General features: G+C 42.3%; 2 protein-coding genes across 4 annotated transcripts in view; one reads left to right on the top strand and one right to left on the bottom strand.

The window, feature by feature from the left end:
• The first annotated feature begins 38 nt into the window (after positions 1-38).
• On the top strand, positions 39-7508 carry C21H17orf75 (chromosome 21 C17orf75 homolog). 3 transcript variants are annotated; one of them, XM_074846809.1, is made up of 11 exons: positions 39-175; positions 713-1249; positions 1529-1609; positions 2239-2364; positions 2779-2919; positions 3120-3177; positions 3835-3954; positions 4566-4630; positions 4753-4889; positions 5406-5509; positions 6099-7508. In XM_074846809.1, exons 2-11 carry the CDS (start codon positions 1116-1118, stop codon positions 6306-6308), a joined length of 1176 nt encoding a protein of 391 aa, XP_074702910.1. In that variant the 5' UTR covers positions 39-175; positions 713-1115; the 3' UTR covers positions 6309-7508. The 3 variants fall into 3 exon arrangements, with proteins under 3 accessions (XP_074702910.1, XP_074702911.1, XP_074702912.1); XM_074846810.1 differs by having other exon boundaries at positions 39-186; XM_074846811.1 differs by lacking the exons at positions 39-175; positions 713-1249; positions 1529-1609; positions 2239-2364 and adding an exon at positions 2371-2694.
• Positions 7509-10277: 2769 nt separating this feature from the next.
• RHBDL3 (rhomboid like 3) overlaps positions 10278-15876 on the bottom strand; it is a 70348-nt gene continuing 64749 nt past the window's right edge. Inside the window, exon 9 of the mRNA XM_074846812.1 lies at positions 10278-15816. Coding sequence (XP_074702913.1) covers positions 15545-15816 — 272 coding nt within the window. The 3' untranslated portion in view covers positions 10278-15544. The remainder of the gene's footprint in view (positions 15817-15876) is intronic.

Genomic DNA, 15876 nt, shown 5'->3' with positions numbered 1-15876 from the left:
AGCCCCGCCACCTCCTGGGCTGTCCCGTCGTGCCTCGCGGCGCCACCTGGCCGCCATTTTGTCCCAGCCGCCAGGGCAGGGTCTGGGGCGGATGTGAGGGGGTTGTGCTGTCGAAGGCTTCCCGTCTCCGCGTTTACCGTCAAGGAGAAACTTTTTCCCTACAAAATCAGACTAGGCAAGAAGCTGGTATCTCTTAACAGGCTGCTCTGCGCAGTGTTTTAGTGGTGCTTGCTGTGTCTGTGTCTTTTGAAGGGGAGACTGCGGGGTGTGGGGAAGGCCGGCCCCCCGAGAGCACCACACACTGGGCCCTGTCCTTCCCCCAGAGCTTCTTGTGCCTGTATGGGGCTGGTCCCTCTGTTACATCTCATCTGGCATTATGTCTGTGTTAGCCCCCTGAGTAGCCCCGTGGCTCACCAGCTTCTAGGAAACTTGCCAGCTTCCTGTAGCGGCATTGCTGGGGGCGAGAGCTGCTGCCTGGCCCCAGGGCTTGTCTGCGGGAACTGCCTGTTAGTTACGAGGCTGAGCTAACAAATGTGCTGTTTTAACAGGAAAAAAGTATTTCAGAAGCAAAGTAGGCTTTTTAAAAACAGGCCGCACGGCTAATCCTGTCAAATGTTATTTGAGTAGGTCCTGCCATTAAGCCAGTGAATAGGCTTTTGAAGGATTATCTGCACTGATACAGGTACTATAGCGTCTGTATTGTATTTTTCAGTAAGTAACAAGCAGAGGAGCTGCAACAACGGGAGTTCTCTCAGCGCTGTCCGGTACAGCTCTAGTGTGGGTGAGCACACGGCCTCTTGCACCTTGAGCGGCTCCAGGCCTTGAAAGCCGCCTCGCAGGAATCCTCAGCCACTTCGCGCTCCTCCCAGCTGCGGGACCAGGCGCGACCGGCCCCCGGCCGTGGGTACACCCACTCGCGGGAGGGAGAAGCTGTAGCGCAGCCCCCGCGCTGCGCCCGCCCTGCCCTGCCCTGCCCTGCCTCCGGGGCGGGAGCGGCGGGCGGCGGGGAGCGCAGGGCCCGGAGCGAGCGGGCCGCGGCGGCGGGGGTTGAGGCGCGGCCCGGGCGGCGGCAGGGAGCCGCCTTCCCCGCGGCACAGGCGGCGGCTCTGGCCGGGATGCTGCCGGCGCTACCGGACGGCGACGAGCGGGAGCTGGAGAGCAGCGAGGAGGGTGGCGGCGCGGGCGAGGAGCGGCGGCCGGAGCGGCACGGCAGCACCTACCACAGCCTGTACGGCTACCGGAGCTGCAGGTGAGGGGCCGCGGCCTGGCGAGGCCGGTGCGCGCTGGGTCCGCCCCGCGGGGAGGCCGTTTCCAAGCCTCATCAGTTCCCAGCTGCTTGAATTCTATTTCTTTCTCTCTCTCTCTCTCTCCCCGAAGAGATTTGTTTTCCTCCCATCATGTCCCGATTCCCTGCTCCTGCTTCTGCTTTAAAACACCCTCAGGCCATACCTTTCCCTGCTGCAGTCGCTTTTCCCTGGTCTGTGTGTTAAGGCTGTAAAATCAATCATAAAACCGGCTTCATTTTCAGATCCTCGCAGCAGGGCACAGACAGTGGGGATGGCAGTCCCAGCAGTGCGGCGGCAGAGACACCCTCCAGCGAAGACTTCAGGTAAAGCCAATCTGCAGAACAGCATAATTGCCTGTAACACCCCATTTTGAAGTCTTTGCTGTATTGCTGTTAGGTGAATAGTAAGCAAGTACATTGAAGTCTCTTCAAAGCAGAAACCTCTGTAAAAGCATACTGACGTCCCCTGGATGCTTTTTGTGGAATACCTAGGGAATGGACACAACTACAGAGGTCAGATGATGTATTAAACTGTCATCTTTGTGTTTGAACTCTGTTTCCTTTGTTGCTAGACTGTATTGACTTAGGTCTTCATGTATTCATAGAGACTTAAAATTTATTAAACAATTATAAATGGACATCTTTCCACAAGCTCTGTAATGGAGTTGTTGCTCTGTATTACAACTAGGGAGACATAGGAACAGAGACAGGCAGTGACTTGTTCATAGCTGCTGAGGAGTTCAGCATCAGCTGACACAAGTCCAGACTTCTGGTCTGGTGGGCAAACCACTGGATGCATTTCTGATGGGCCAGAAGTCACTGAGCAAGTTCACTGTAAGCCAGTGAGAGATCACAGTGGTCGCTCTTCTAGAAGCAGGTGGTTCTGCACTTGTTCAGAGAAACAAAACAATAACATTTGCTTTTTGCTAACTTTTTCTTCCTGTTTTTTAAAGCCTCTCCTTGCTGGACACTAACTTACCAGCTGAAGCGGAGACCGAATTGCGCAGCTTTATTGCTAAGCGTCTCACTAAAGGAGCTCTGTTTGAAGGAATGGGGAATGTAGCATCAGTGGGGCTGAGGTAAATTTTAAAAATTATTTGTGAATGAGAAACTGTAAGAAACATTGGCAGCATTGCACATCTTCCCATCTGCTGCTGCACTTAGGTTTGATCTTGATTCCATGTTCTCAGCCTACTGCTGCTGTTAATAAGTTTTATGCAATGGCAGTTTCCTCTTTTTCTAGGCAGCTTTGAGAAAAATACTGTAGTAAATAATTTACTGTTGAATACTTAAAAAAATACTATGTGGGTTTATGGCTATTTCCTTTTAAACTGTGATTCCACCGCAGAGGAAAAAAGAGAAGGTTTAAGAGTTCTGTATGTGACCATAGGAGCCACCAGTGCTATCAGGTGAAAATTCTTTACAGAAATCATGTATGTCTGCTTTTTGCACTTATTGTATCTGTAACAAAATATTTTTTTTTTTCTGCATAGCATACCAGAATATAAAGTTGGTTGTTATTACTGTCATTTCCAACAAGAAAATCTTCTAGAAATGGCAACACTGGAATCAGACATCAATGCTCCAGAATATGTCATTTGTTTCTTAGGTGGCTCAGAGAAAGGTCTGGAACTATATCCTTACCTTTAACTTTCTTTATCTGTGTGGAGAGGGAGATGATGTAAAAATTCTGTTCTCATTTTGTCTGCTTCCTACTTGAAATCAGCCTGTTTGTGCACACCGTCCAGTGACTGACAATGTTAATAACAGCCATATACTGAAAGGGAAAAATGCAGGTCTTAACTGATGCATCTTACTTTCCTTAAGAAGATACTTTCAGACTTGAGCTGGACAAATACATTCAAAGTCTGAAGATAAACCTTGATTTGGAGGTAAGGCCTAACGTGGGTTTTTTTTTAAGTGTGAAAAGTACTATTTACGCAAATTAATTATTAAGACAATCTGGAAGATTTATTCTATAGAGACAAAATAGGTGTTTTAAGTACCAGTGTGAAACACTGAGAGAGATGCTTGAGTCACTGTAGGGACAGCAACTGTCTAAAGTGCTATCAACCACACAAGTCAAAAGGAAAAAAAAAACGGGGGGGGGCTTTTTTGCGCCAGTCTCTTAAAGGTCACTTGCGGTTAGATTCAGAGAGAAGAATGACTAGTAACAAGTCATGGTCTACAGGAAAGTTACTAATGTCCACCTGGATTCTTACCATTTCTGAATTTTCAGTGATTTTCTTGTCACAATTTTTCTCATGGAAAGTATGCATTTTAAGTCTCTTTCTCATCCCATGTGCTGTTGCATGGTCTTTGCTCAGTATATACCATAATATTACAATTCTATTTCTTTAAATACAGAACCCTTCATGCTGATGAAAGTGTGGCTTTAAATGTCAATCTCATTATTTTAATTTACTGTGGTTTGAAATTAAAAAGACTCTGACATCCAAATATCTTAGGTTGAATAGATTATTAATAGGCTTCCATTTGTGTAGAAATCTGATTTGTAGTTAAAGTTTTAATGTTTCAACTTGTTACAGCGAAAAACCTTGGAAACCTGTGTTAACCCCTACTTGGGAAGCTGGTTTGAGAATGCCATATGCCCTATTCAGCGAGTAGTACAGCTCTTCCAGGACAAACTCGCCTCTTTGCTACATGCTGTAAGTCTATTTCAAACTGGATAACTAAAAAAAAGTTCAGAGGGAACCTCAGTGACTCCATCGTGTTAAAAATGTTTCTTGCATTTGCTTTCCCAGCCGGGAGTAAATGAGGAACAACTTTTTTCTTCTTTTTTTTTTCTTTTTAAATTCAGGGCAAGTACTTTTTCCCTGTTTTATTGCTAAGGAAGCACATAGCAATTTCTTCTATCAATTTTTGTAGTTAACTCATTTTAAATTACATAGCAGTGTCCAAGTTGAAATAAAAATAAAATTAGAAACAGCATGAGAAAGCTGTCCCTGCTATAATTCCCCTGAACCAAAAGGGATGTTGTATGGTGTATGTGCCTCATGTAATTCACTGGAAACAGAAAAGAAATTAATCCTAGCTCTAGTCCCTGAGTTTGAGGAGGCTTTGGATGGGATAGCTAATAGACTATAACTGCTCTATTTCTTCTGCAATGTCTATAATATGGAGTATTCTACTCTTTCTCTGAAAAGAGCAATTTTTAAAGTACCACATTATGTATATATTGCTAGTAACTGCAATATAGCAACAGAAGCAATATCAAAGTTGCATCTAGCTTTTTAAATTTTTGTTTGTTTGTTTTAAGGCTTTGAGTTATACTCCTGTGGAAGTAAAAAACGCAGATGAAAGAACAGAAAAAGACATTAGCAGGTAAAGATACTTAGAGACTGAGGAACCTGTGAGTAACTTGGCTTTCGTGTACGACAGCCTCCTGTTCTTGCTGTTCAGGAATTGTAAAGAAGCAAGCAGTTCACAAGAGCTTTTTGTGTCAGGTTTCTGGCAGCTGCCAGCCTCCAAGGACTGGTTCAGGAAGGCACCATGACCTCCTTGTGTATTGCCATGACTGAGGAACAGCACAAGTCAATGATTATAGACTGTAGTGGACCTCAGCCTCAGTTGCACAATGCAGGTGAGATTACAGCTGTGCATACTTCTTCATGTTACCCCCTTGTATCCCTCAGCTGCTGAGAGTTAAGGATATTCAGAAGCTCATAGGTTCCTGCCCAGAAAGTCTGGATTCTGGCTGGAAACTACAACACTTGGTTTCCTGTGAGGTAGCAAAGTAGTTTGTTTTACCAGCTACAGCAGAACTCTGAATAAAATGCACAGCGCGTTTAGTTTGCGGACCATGAAATTATGACTTGTACACTTCAGGAAAGTGGCAAAACTTTTTTTCTGTTGTATTTTTGACAAATGTTGTGAAAAAGGATTGAACAATCAAAACACAATTTCATGTAATCATAGTAGCTATGGTTTACTTTTCTTTTCCACGTATATTGTTTTTCTTAAACTTATTTCCTGGCTCAGGTACACTGTTATCAGTTGCTATGTAAGAGTGATTAAACCAGGTGAACGCAGCTACATATTTATGTTGAGCTCATTTACTTTTTCTCATTTTTTCTCTGTGTTCCTAAACACGTAACAGGAAGCAACAGATTCTGTGAGGACTGGATGCATGCTTTTGTGAATGGTGCTGAAGGTGGAAATCCATTTCTTTTCCGGCAGATTTTGGAAAACTTTAAATTGAAGGTACCTGTTCATATATGTTAAAGACTTGGAGAAGGTATGAAGGTGACTTGAGGAAGCAGATACTTTTTTTGCAGCGAAGAAGAGGTTTAAGTTATTTACGATGTTTATACGTCATTAACTGATTAACTCGAGTTTAAGTTGAGGACTGGCTTAGTGTAGTTGACAAGATCAGAATGTAAAGTAGTGTGAAAGTTTCTTCAGTGAGTACTCCAAAGGCATTTTCTCATATTTAAAATAAAACCCACTTTTTTTTTTCTTAAAATACTGTTAATTTGAGCTGTGCACACACAATATCGTGTAATGGGGTAACATGGATTCAGTAGTTAACACTTCAGTGATCTGTCATAACAGAAGAACTCTTGCTACAAGTCTTGGATAAGTTTGTGGTGTCCACACATTTTGCCTCGTAACAGTGGTAAGACACATCAAAGATGGTACTCAATTCTTACATTACTCTTGAGTAGTAATACAGAATTCCTATTGGAAATGCTTTTGCTTCTCTTGCTATTCTTCCTTCAGTTTTCCACATGATAGTATGTTTTCTTTCCATGTAGAAGAATAAGAAAAGGCTGCATTACTCTTTCCCCAGGCTATACAAGACATTAACAACCTGAAGAGGTTCATCCGCCAGGCTGAAATGAACCACTACGCCTTGTTCAAGTGTTACATGTTTCTGAAGAACTGTGGCAGTGGAGACATCCTTTTGAAGATTGTCAAAGTAGAACATGCAGAAATGCCAGAAGCCAGAAATGTAGTGACTGTCCTTGAGGAATTCATGAGAGAAACATCAGTGGCTTAAAATTATCTTAATTATTCTGTACTTGTTTGAGGGTATTGTATAAATCATTAATTTCTTCTGTGCAGCTTAGTTTCACTATCGCAGGATTTTTAATTTATATTTGAAAGTATTAGCTAAGTCAAACCTAACTTGCAGTTTTATCTGCCTTTTCTCTTTTTTGAGAAAGCAGTGTGAGCTTTTTTAATGTGTAAATACCAGATCATACAAACTCCTGCATAGTTTTCAGTGCTTACCACATTCTTCCTTTTCTGAGGAAATCATGACATTCGGTTTTTAGAGTCATTACATGGAGAAAAAAAAACCCTAAATCCTCTTACCTGGCAAGCATTCCAGTGTTTTAAATATTTTAAATATCTTTAAAATGATCATGTCTAATCATTAAGATCTGGTTCCTTTTGTTTTAATTTTATATATTATGAAGCATAAATTGGATAAATCACAGCAAATGAATTAATCATATTTGTTTATGTAACAGAACATAGGTAACAAGTCTGTAGCTAGTTTTCACATTCTGCTTTCAAGTTGGCAGTTTGTTCTGCTGTTATTAGATAAATAAGTCGTTAATTGGTATGAAACGGAACTGCCTTTGTATGTATGCATACATACACTGGACAGACATGTTAAATTCCCAGGCTGTTAGAAATCCCATTCTTCATTAGTTTGCATTGTGGTGAAGACCACCTTTGTGTGTTCTTAGTACTCATTTTGCATAATTGTAAATAATCCTGTTTTTTCAACCATGGAGAATTAAACCTGAAAATTTTACAGATTAAATATTAACTTCAAATTAACAGAAACTTATTCAGAAAATGGAGTAAACTAAGTTCCCAAGTTAATTATTTAGACTTTAAAATATGTCATTGTATTTCAGCAATGAATTCTTACCCACATCATAGGACGTTTAGACAGATTTGAAGAAAATCTTTAGCTACAGGTGGAATCAAAACTCATGAGGCCTCTTGAGTGACCACGAGGACTATTTCGGCAAACCTGATATAAGCAAAACTCCATTGCTTTCCTTTGCAGCAGAGGGTGTTGGAACACCTAACAGCATTTGAACAACTCTCCCTGAAACAGTAAGAGTCTTACTAGTGCAATGAAGTTTGACTTCTGCCAGAGCTGTGACTATAAGAGTGCTTTGCTGCGGCACTGTGTTGAACCTATAATGAGGTTTACAATAAACCACATTCAAATCCTTAATAGTCTGCTTCCATTAAATTACAAATGAGTGTTGTCCTTGATGTCTCCTGTTTAAAACCCTTTATTCACACAGTGCAGAGGAAGCTGTTAGTGTAATGTGCAGGAGTCTGCAGGTGTCATATTGACAGCTGAGGTGACACATAATGTGTATGGGCAGATCAGAGAAGAAAATAATAGTTTGAAAGAAAACCCCTTATTCTCTCATTTGCAGGAGCTCTGAGAAGTAACAATGTTTTCCTTCAGAATATTTTATTCATGAGTGAGTAAAGCAGTGCCACTCAATAAAACATGTCACCCTTTGTTGCTCTTGTACTTTTCTAACAACATTGGAGCACTGATCGTTTAGTATTTTGCCTGATCAGGAGGCAGGGAAGAGCTCAGTGCTCAAAAAACAAAAAAAGTTGGCTGTGAAGAGCAGGTAGCTGTGGTCTGGAGTGTAAGGAATCATTGCACCAGTGGAGAGTTGGGCCGGAGCCTGGCAGGGCCAGGTGTTCTGTGTGCTGGCTTTATATTTACAGAGAGTAGGTCAGTCCCAGGCACAGCAGTGCTGGTGGTGATAAACTTTTCCTGAGGTGCAACCACAATTGCTTTGCCCGGTCTTCATCCCTGGCAGTTTTCAAAGATAAACTGACTGAAGTGCTGAACAACCTCCATTACCTCTTGTTGAACCTCCTGCTCAAGACAAGGTCAGCTTAGAGAGCTGAGGTCCCTTAAAACCTAAATTATCCTATTATCCTGTGACCTGTACTATGCTCCTTTAAATAAGATTTTTGTTTTCTGTGCTAGGTAAATTATCATAAATCACTCTTCAAAATCCAGATTTTTTAACCTTGACTGTAAAACCTTGCTTAGTCTTTTTGCATTGTTCAGTATCTGTCACACTGAATTTGTACTGTTACATGTGGACAGCTTCAGTCACAGCTTTTTCTGTTTTAAGTTCCTTTCCTGAATTTTCCCAGCACTGAAAGTGGCTGGCATTATGAAAAATAGCACTTCTTGCTTTCTGCAGCCTTTGTTTTAACATCACCTTGCTTCTCCCAGCTTTGCAGTGACTTTGCCATTCAGCTATCCAACTCCTAAACTCAAGATGCTCACAAGTACACACACGCGGATTGAAATGCACCCTGGTAGTTCATGAATTTACAGGTCCTACTGGCATCTTCCCATTATAAATTCTATTTTAAAAAACAAAACTACAGGAAGTTAAGCAAAAGCATAATAAATAATGCAGAAGCAGATGGTTTAGCTGCATGGATGCCTGGAGAGTATTACACACTCAACTTCCTCCAGCAATTGGCTATTCAAAGTTCAGGATCAAGCACACAAAAGGACAGAAGATGCTGAGATGTGCACTTAATTTGCAAACCTGAGAGATTTTTACTGTAGTTTTTATGGGTCTGATTTAAAAGCATTTGTGAAAAAAACCAAAACAAAACAACAAGCAACCAAAACAACAAAATGAACCAACAAACAACCCCTCACCCCCCTCCAAACACCCAACCAACCAAACACAAGGTCCCCCAGGCCTAGTTAAGAATGCAAGTTCAGATTTAACTGCTACAGAGCTCTTGCAGTTTGAAGGATTGGGGTCTGGTTTGGTTTTTTTGGGTTTCCCCCCTCTTAACCCCCAAGAGAAGTAGCATATAAACCAATTAGTATTTCTCTTTCCAACACTTATGAGCAACGCTTACTATACAGAGTATGATTGGAGCTATGGGAATAAAATGATAATGAGTTTTATGAGTATCAAGGCTGCCAGTTTTTGGCTCCTTCTCTGCGACAGATGTGCTGAATTGGCAAATTTCTGTCCTTCAGCTTGCCTTTCTAAAATTATTTTAGCCAGCAAGAAAAATGTATGGTGCTAGCAGACAGTAACACTTTCTGTATTAACTGACAAAACCCAACAAAACCCACCTTACCTTTTTGCTGACAGTCCTCAACTAATGAATAAAGAGATTTAAGTGTCTCAGAAAGCTCAGCCAAGTGCAGAAAACTTAACAGCAAGAGCTGAGTCCCACATGCTGTAGCAGTCAGTGATCTGCCGATCTGCCTCCCCTTAGGCATAACAAACCTGACAGGAACTGCTGCTAGTTACATCTTCATCTCTTTAAGTTACACTTTAACCCAATGTTTCCCAACAAAAACACAAAATATCTTTCAAAATAAGCCTTGCCCTTCCACATTGGTGGAAGGATTTTTATTTTAGTTATCTCAAAATAACTAAATCAGTTGGAGGTTTGCTGCAGAATTCCCTGGATCTGTTGTTCCCGCTATTGATTCCAGAGACAAGAATGTCTCAGCTCTGAGTTTTTAAGACATTCGGTAGAGACTGATGTTAAAAGAGAACAACCCTCCACCCCAATAAAAAACCCCCAAAACAGTCCAATATACTTGATCATCAACTTCCCCGCAGTTCTGAGGTCACTACTGCACTAAAGCATCAGTTGTCAAATGGTGAGACAAGACCTGAATTTCAATACAAGTCCCAAGCTGGTTCTGCATCCTTGTTATATCTCATGGAGAAATAAAGCAGCAGTTCACTCTTCCCTTTATCTTTTAGGCAGACACTTTTAGAGAGACATAAAAATGAGTTATCAATGTCATTACTAAAAGATTACATTGCAGAGCTCAAAACCAATTGCTCTTTTGTTAAATACTGTGTTAACTGTAGACAAATTTACAAAACTGTCTTTGAAAGTTTTTTCTTGCTTGTTTTTTGGACATGTGTCCAGCTCAATTTAAAGAGAAAAGGAACAGAAAACAAACAAAAAAACACCAACAAAAAAAATTTAATGGATTTTACGCTCAAATAATATTGTTACAACAAAAATATACAGAATGTACACAATACAAAAATATTTGGAAACGTACCATAGCATCTTACCTTGCAAATATCATTTTGTTTTACTAGCCCTTAACGGGAAAGTATCATTTGTTCTGTATTTTAAGGCAGAAAATTACATTGTTTAGTGCTTTGTGTTTAACACTTGGATGTGCTGTTAGCATTAGTAGTGTAAGCAAAAGAAAAGCTGCATAAATTTAGGTTTCTTTGCAAACTAAACAGACACTGTGGAGGAGTCAGGAGACAGTGACTAACGTATCTATTAAGCTCACCGAAAATTAAGGTACTTTTGCTACTTAAGTCAGGCCTAGGGAATATTTTGTGCTCTGTGTTGTAAAGTACCCGGAAACATAAATTTTCTGTCCTACTACTGGCATTTCAGAAATACCTCATTAGAAAGCTTTTTCCAATTAAAAGCCAATGATTAATGGTGACATTAAAAATTCATTTACCTTTAAACAAGCTTGGTTTCTGTCTTATGTGTGATTCTTTCTTTACAGAGCTGCAAAATGCACTGTTTTCCTTTATAACCAGCTCTCAGCATCAGTGATTGCAGAAGGAATTTTTGAGTTGTATCACAGACCACTGTAGAGCAGCCACTACTACAAAAGAAACAGAACAGCAGCAATATTCAAAGAGGCTAAAACCCCAGAGGCACAGGCCTTTGTTCTCTACATCCCAGTTTGCCTCCAGAGGTTGCTGGTGTTGAACTATATCCATGCTCTCCAGTTTCACTTTGGGTAAAGCCAGTGGATGGGGTTTCCAAAGCAATTGAGCTGAGCTTGAATCTATGTAAACAGATAGACTTTGAGCTCTTTACCCACTGAAGCATGTGTGAAAGTCCTACCCATGATCCTGTGAGACTAAATATTGGCACAAAACAGCAGCTGTCTTGTGAGGTCAGCACATTGCTGTTATTTTAGTACCAGCTCTAAATGTGTCAGATTCCATCCCTCACACCCCAGTTCAAATTGATCTAATCTGATTTAGAACATACAGGGCAGTACAATCCATCATAAGGAGCAAGGTCTTGGGACACAGAATCCCTGAGCTTTATTTCTAGTCCAGAAACCTCAGACAACCATAATTTCTTTGGCCTCCCCCTTTCCCATTGATAAAATACTTCCTACTGCTAAAGAGGCAAGCAGTGGAGAATCACAATATGCCACATTAGTGCTAAGATTCCTCACTCACTGATGGGGAAAAAGTGACATGAGACGTTGTCTTAAGAACTCAGCAAAAGTAAATTCATCAGCATTTTTACAACTCCTCTACACCTCACTCAGAGATTGTTTCTGGTAACTTCCTCTCCCATCACTTCATTACAAACCCCCACCCCTCCTCCTTCCTATATTATTACGGATGTGTGCAAAATTAATCTCTACCTGCCTACAAGCATCTAGGAATAAAAGGTGCAATTTTTGCAAGCCCCGTGGACTTTGATCTACCTGGTTCTCCTCCTCCTTCTTCCTCCCCACAGCTGTCTGAGCCCCTTCTCCCGTCTCTCTTCGGGTTGAGGGACCAGCAAGATGCTGGGAGCCGACCCTGTCCGTGCTGTCGCCGTGCTGCCAGCAGATGTCCCCGAAGGAGCTCTCAGCCAGCACCCAGGCTCTCCCAGTCTGCATTACTACTCCCTGCACCCAGCCTCACTGGACCAGTACTGCAATATACTTACTAAATGGGAAGTCCAGCACAGAAACGGCTTTTTTTTTTTTTTTTTTCTCCCCAGGTGTTGTATCCTTCCTCAAGGACATAAAATAACTTTCTTTAATGTGCACTGTTCAAATCTGTACACTGGCAGCAGTCCTTGCCTTTCGCTCTAGCACTGCACATCCGTAAGGTTCAACAGATTCACATTTTATCCGACTGATGTAAAATCCTGGCAGCAGCTGAAATAAAACCATAACAGTCACCAAAACCAGTCCCTCAGTGGACGTCTCCTTCAGGAACACATTGCTGACTGTGACAAGTTGGAACCACAAATGAGCAGGATGGAGAATATTACGTCTCCGACATAAGCCAGCAGCTTCAAGGACATCTGGAGGTAAAAGAAAAGCCTTGTTGCTATTAGCTCTCTGGTGCTGCAGCACTGTGGCACTCCTGGGTGCATTAGAAAATAACATAACTAGACTTCCTGATACTCTGTAAAAACATAACAAGTTTTCACAGTGCAATTTTAGTGATTAAAAAAACATAATATAAAAGCTTAAGCACTTTGCGCTGCTCCTGACTGCATGAGCTGACAGACTCTTAGCAGACAACGGGCTCTGTGTACAACCTGCTCTATGTATGGGGAGAGATTCCAGCTCTGATGAGCAGGAATGGGAGAGGGTTTCGTTTCTTCACCCACAATAAATCTACTACTGCTCTGAAGTCTGGCCTTTGTCCCCGGGGTTGCTTATAGACTTGCTCAGACAAGGTATGGGGACACAAAATGGAAGTCAGAAAGATGAACAACAGTTTAAAAGGACAAGTCATAAGCTCAGCTCAACCTCAGAGCTGTTTTCAACCAGTTCATGTAAAATATGTTTATCTATGGATAAAGGACCGAAAAACGGTGCCTGTATTACTCTGTTCAGCTCCTGCCTACTCCTGAGCAGCGGCAAAGATGTGTTGGCCAGGGTCAGGCTGATGAAGAAACTGGTGGTCATCGAATTTGTAGCTTGCTGCTTCACCCCAGAGCACATCACTGACAGGCATAGAAACCTTTCTGGGGAGAAACCGATGGACATTAAGTAGCTTTCAGCTGAGAAACCAAAAATAAAAGTCAATTGGTGCATACTGTACTCTGCTAAATTATAAGCAAAATTATCTGGGTTTTGTTGTGGTTGACATTTTCTACCAAAATTTTCAAAGTTTTCCTAAAACTTTCAGGGGAACTCCCATTTCTGCTCACCTGTTTTAAAGGCATCTGTAATCAGAAAGGCTTAGCAATAGGTGAGGAAAGGAACGTCCTCCTTGTGTGTTAACCATGCTTCTGTCAGTATTCTCCTAGCTCCCCACTCTCCCGCTTGCCTGCTGCTCCCCAGGCAGATGATCGCCACTGTTACGAAACCCACTGGGCCAGCACCTGAACAGATGCATGTAAACTCTCATGACTGCTTTGATCTGGACCCAAACTGCAGAGGTAAAATGGCACAGGGAACCAATCCCCTTCTCCAAAATGAACAGAGCTCTGACACTTAACCCTTCCTCTTGTTCCTTGATCTGAGGGCCCATGAGCAATGTACTAGCCATGCAGAACAACAAAGGTGCAGTTGCCCTCAGAGATTCCATTCCTGTGCACAAAGAGAGCAAAAATTGTTTCTTTTGCAGGTAAGGCTTATTTCAGGCTGTAGAAACACTTACTTTCTCCCCGCTTCCCTTTCCCCGAGGCAACAGGAGTTTTGCTAGTGCATACTGTGGGAGCTAAACTTCACCCTTCCAGACCAGAGATATTTTTCCCCTAAGAGGCAAAGAAGGGGTAGCTGATAAGCACTTGTGAATGTCCCCTCTAGAAAGACAAGCTCCCACCAGTTTGTGGTATCATCTGGCAGCACCGATTACACAGCTGAGAGAATAAAGCCCACAATACAGAGACATTTTGCTACAGAGCAAACCCAACTGCTACAGTGCCCGTGAGATGTGCTGCGGAAGGCTCTGGTGGCTGGTGCCTGGGCACCAGTATGCAAATAGAAAAAAGGAAGAAAGGAGCTAGTCTAGAGAGGCTCCTATGGCTGCTTTATCCAGGCCATCAAACTAGGTGGCTAAAGGGGAGAGAAAAGGAGGGCATCCACACTCCTGGACTGTAGTTTGGCAGCTCTCTAAAGTGAGAAGCAAAATAATATAAGCACCTTACAGAGAAGTGTACCTATAAGTACTGCTTGTGCTACAGATGTTCCAGTCTGGTTCCCAGGTCCGTGCAGGCAACTGTATGGACTGTGCTACAGGCCAGTTACAGATTGTTAAAACCTGGGCTTGACCAACGTTAAAGAAAAAGGCATCAATGCAATTAACTGTTGCTTGGAGCCCCCGAACATCCGTTGCCTCAGGAAGAGGCATCCTCAAAATTTAGCAGTCACTTTAAAACCAGTTTCATCAGTTTCACAATGATCACTGTAACACAGTAACATCCTTTCCATTTCAGTGGGAAACCAGTGCTACATACAACCTGATTTAACTCCACTGACTTCAGCAGACAGATTTGGCCCCAAATGGACTGTATGGCTGTAAAGTCTAGTTCCCACTCTGTGCTGCTATAGGTGATCCTGGTCCCACTTTTCCAGTAAGAACCTGCTGGAATAGTTGAGATCCTTGCTAGGAGCTCACTGCAGGCCAGGTATTAGATCAGCGTGGCCAGAAATAAAGTGAGAAGAAAACAGCACCTGATTGTCAGCTGATAAAAACACAATTGAACATTTGCCCTCCTTTTCTCCATCCCTTAAAAAAGAAGCTCCAGTCATGCCCTCTAGCCATAGCAGGCTGAGGAAAAAAAATAATTAAAATCAAGTGAAACATGCACAGTAAGTCACCTCTGGCTGGGTGCCCACAACACTCTAAGAGTTCCCAAGGTTTATAGTGCAATTTCATTTGACCTGTAGTTGAAGACCAGTCTCCATCACTTTGGGTGATCAAGTTCTGCTGATTTCTTTGACAGGTGCTCAAGACAGGTTTCACTGTAGGCTAAAATATCTTATGAACCATTCAAGTAATTAGACAGTGGCACTGGTATGGCTGAACAGTCAGATGTGTCCATAGAAACCAAACCTAGGCTGCCTTGTGAGAACCATCTGAGTCTCTAATGAGTAAATGTCTGCTCTTTTTCCCTTTTAGTGTTCAGTAACACTGAGGAGATTCTCTCAATAACTGGCCATAATTCTAGCACTGATCTGGAAAATACAAATATCTTGTACAAAATATTGATGTGTGCTAACAAACCAACTGATAAGTGCCCAGGTACAAGCTGCCCAATGGGAGCCCTGGCAGTGGAGAAACTGCAGGGTCCAGGCCAGCCAGTATTACAGTACCTGCTAGATTTGTGAACAAACTGATCAGCCCATTCTTTCGTGAGACCTTTAAGCATCTCCTCCAGGACACACTTGTGTTCAAAAGAATCATCCTCCCCTAAGTTAAATATAAAAATAGATCCTTCATCTTCATTCATTTAACATAGCTGACAGATGACTTCCGCTCTCCAGTTTTCTGTCCCATGTTTTCAAGGAGGGGGAGGTAGCTTTAGATCCAACAGGCTGTAGGCAAAAATGTTCCAGAAGATGGCAAACAAGACAAAAATGACATAAATAGAAAGGAAGATCCACCATAAAGTCTGATCTTGGAGTCTCTGCTCATAGTTCCTCAGGATGATGACACCAAGAGTGATTCCAACCATCACCCCTCCCAGGTGAGCCATGAAACTGGGGTGTGGGCACGGTGGGTAAGCAGAGGGGTGGAATCGCAGCCACACGGCTCTTCCAAATTCAAAGCTCACTGGAATAAAGAAGGAAAAAGGAATTAATTCTCTAGGTCTATCCCTTCTTAAATCCATGT

Source organism: Strix aluco, chromosome 21 (assembly GCF_031877795.1).
Source record: "Strix aluco isolate bStrAlu1 chromosome 21, bStrAlu1.hap1, whole genome shotgun sequence".
In the NCBI taxonomy this organism is placed as follows: Eukaryota; Metazoa; Chordata; class Aves; order Strigiformes; family Strigidae; genus Strix; species Strix aluco.
The sequence above is the reverse complement of the archived record's forward strand: the minus strand, read 5'-3'. Positions and strand labels throughout refer to the sequence as shown.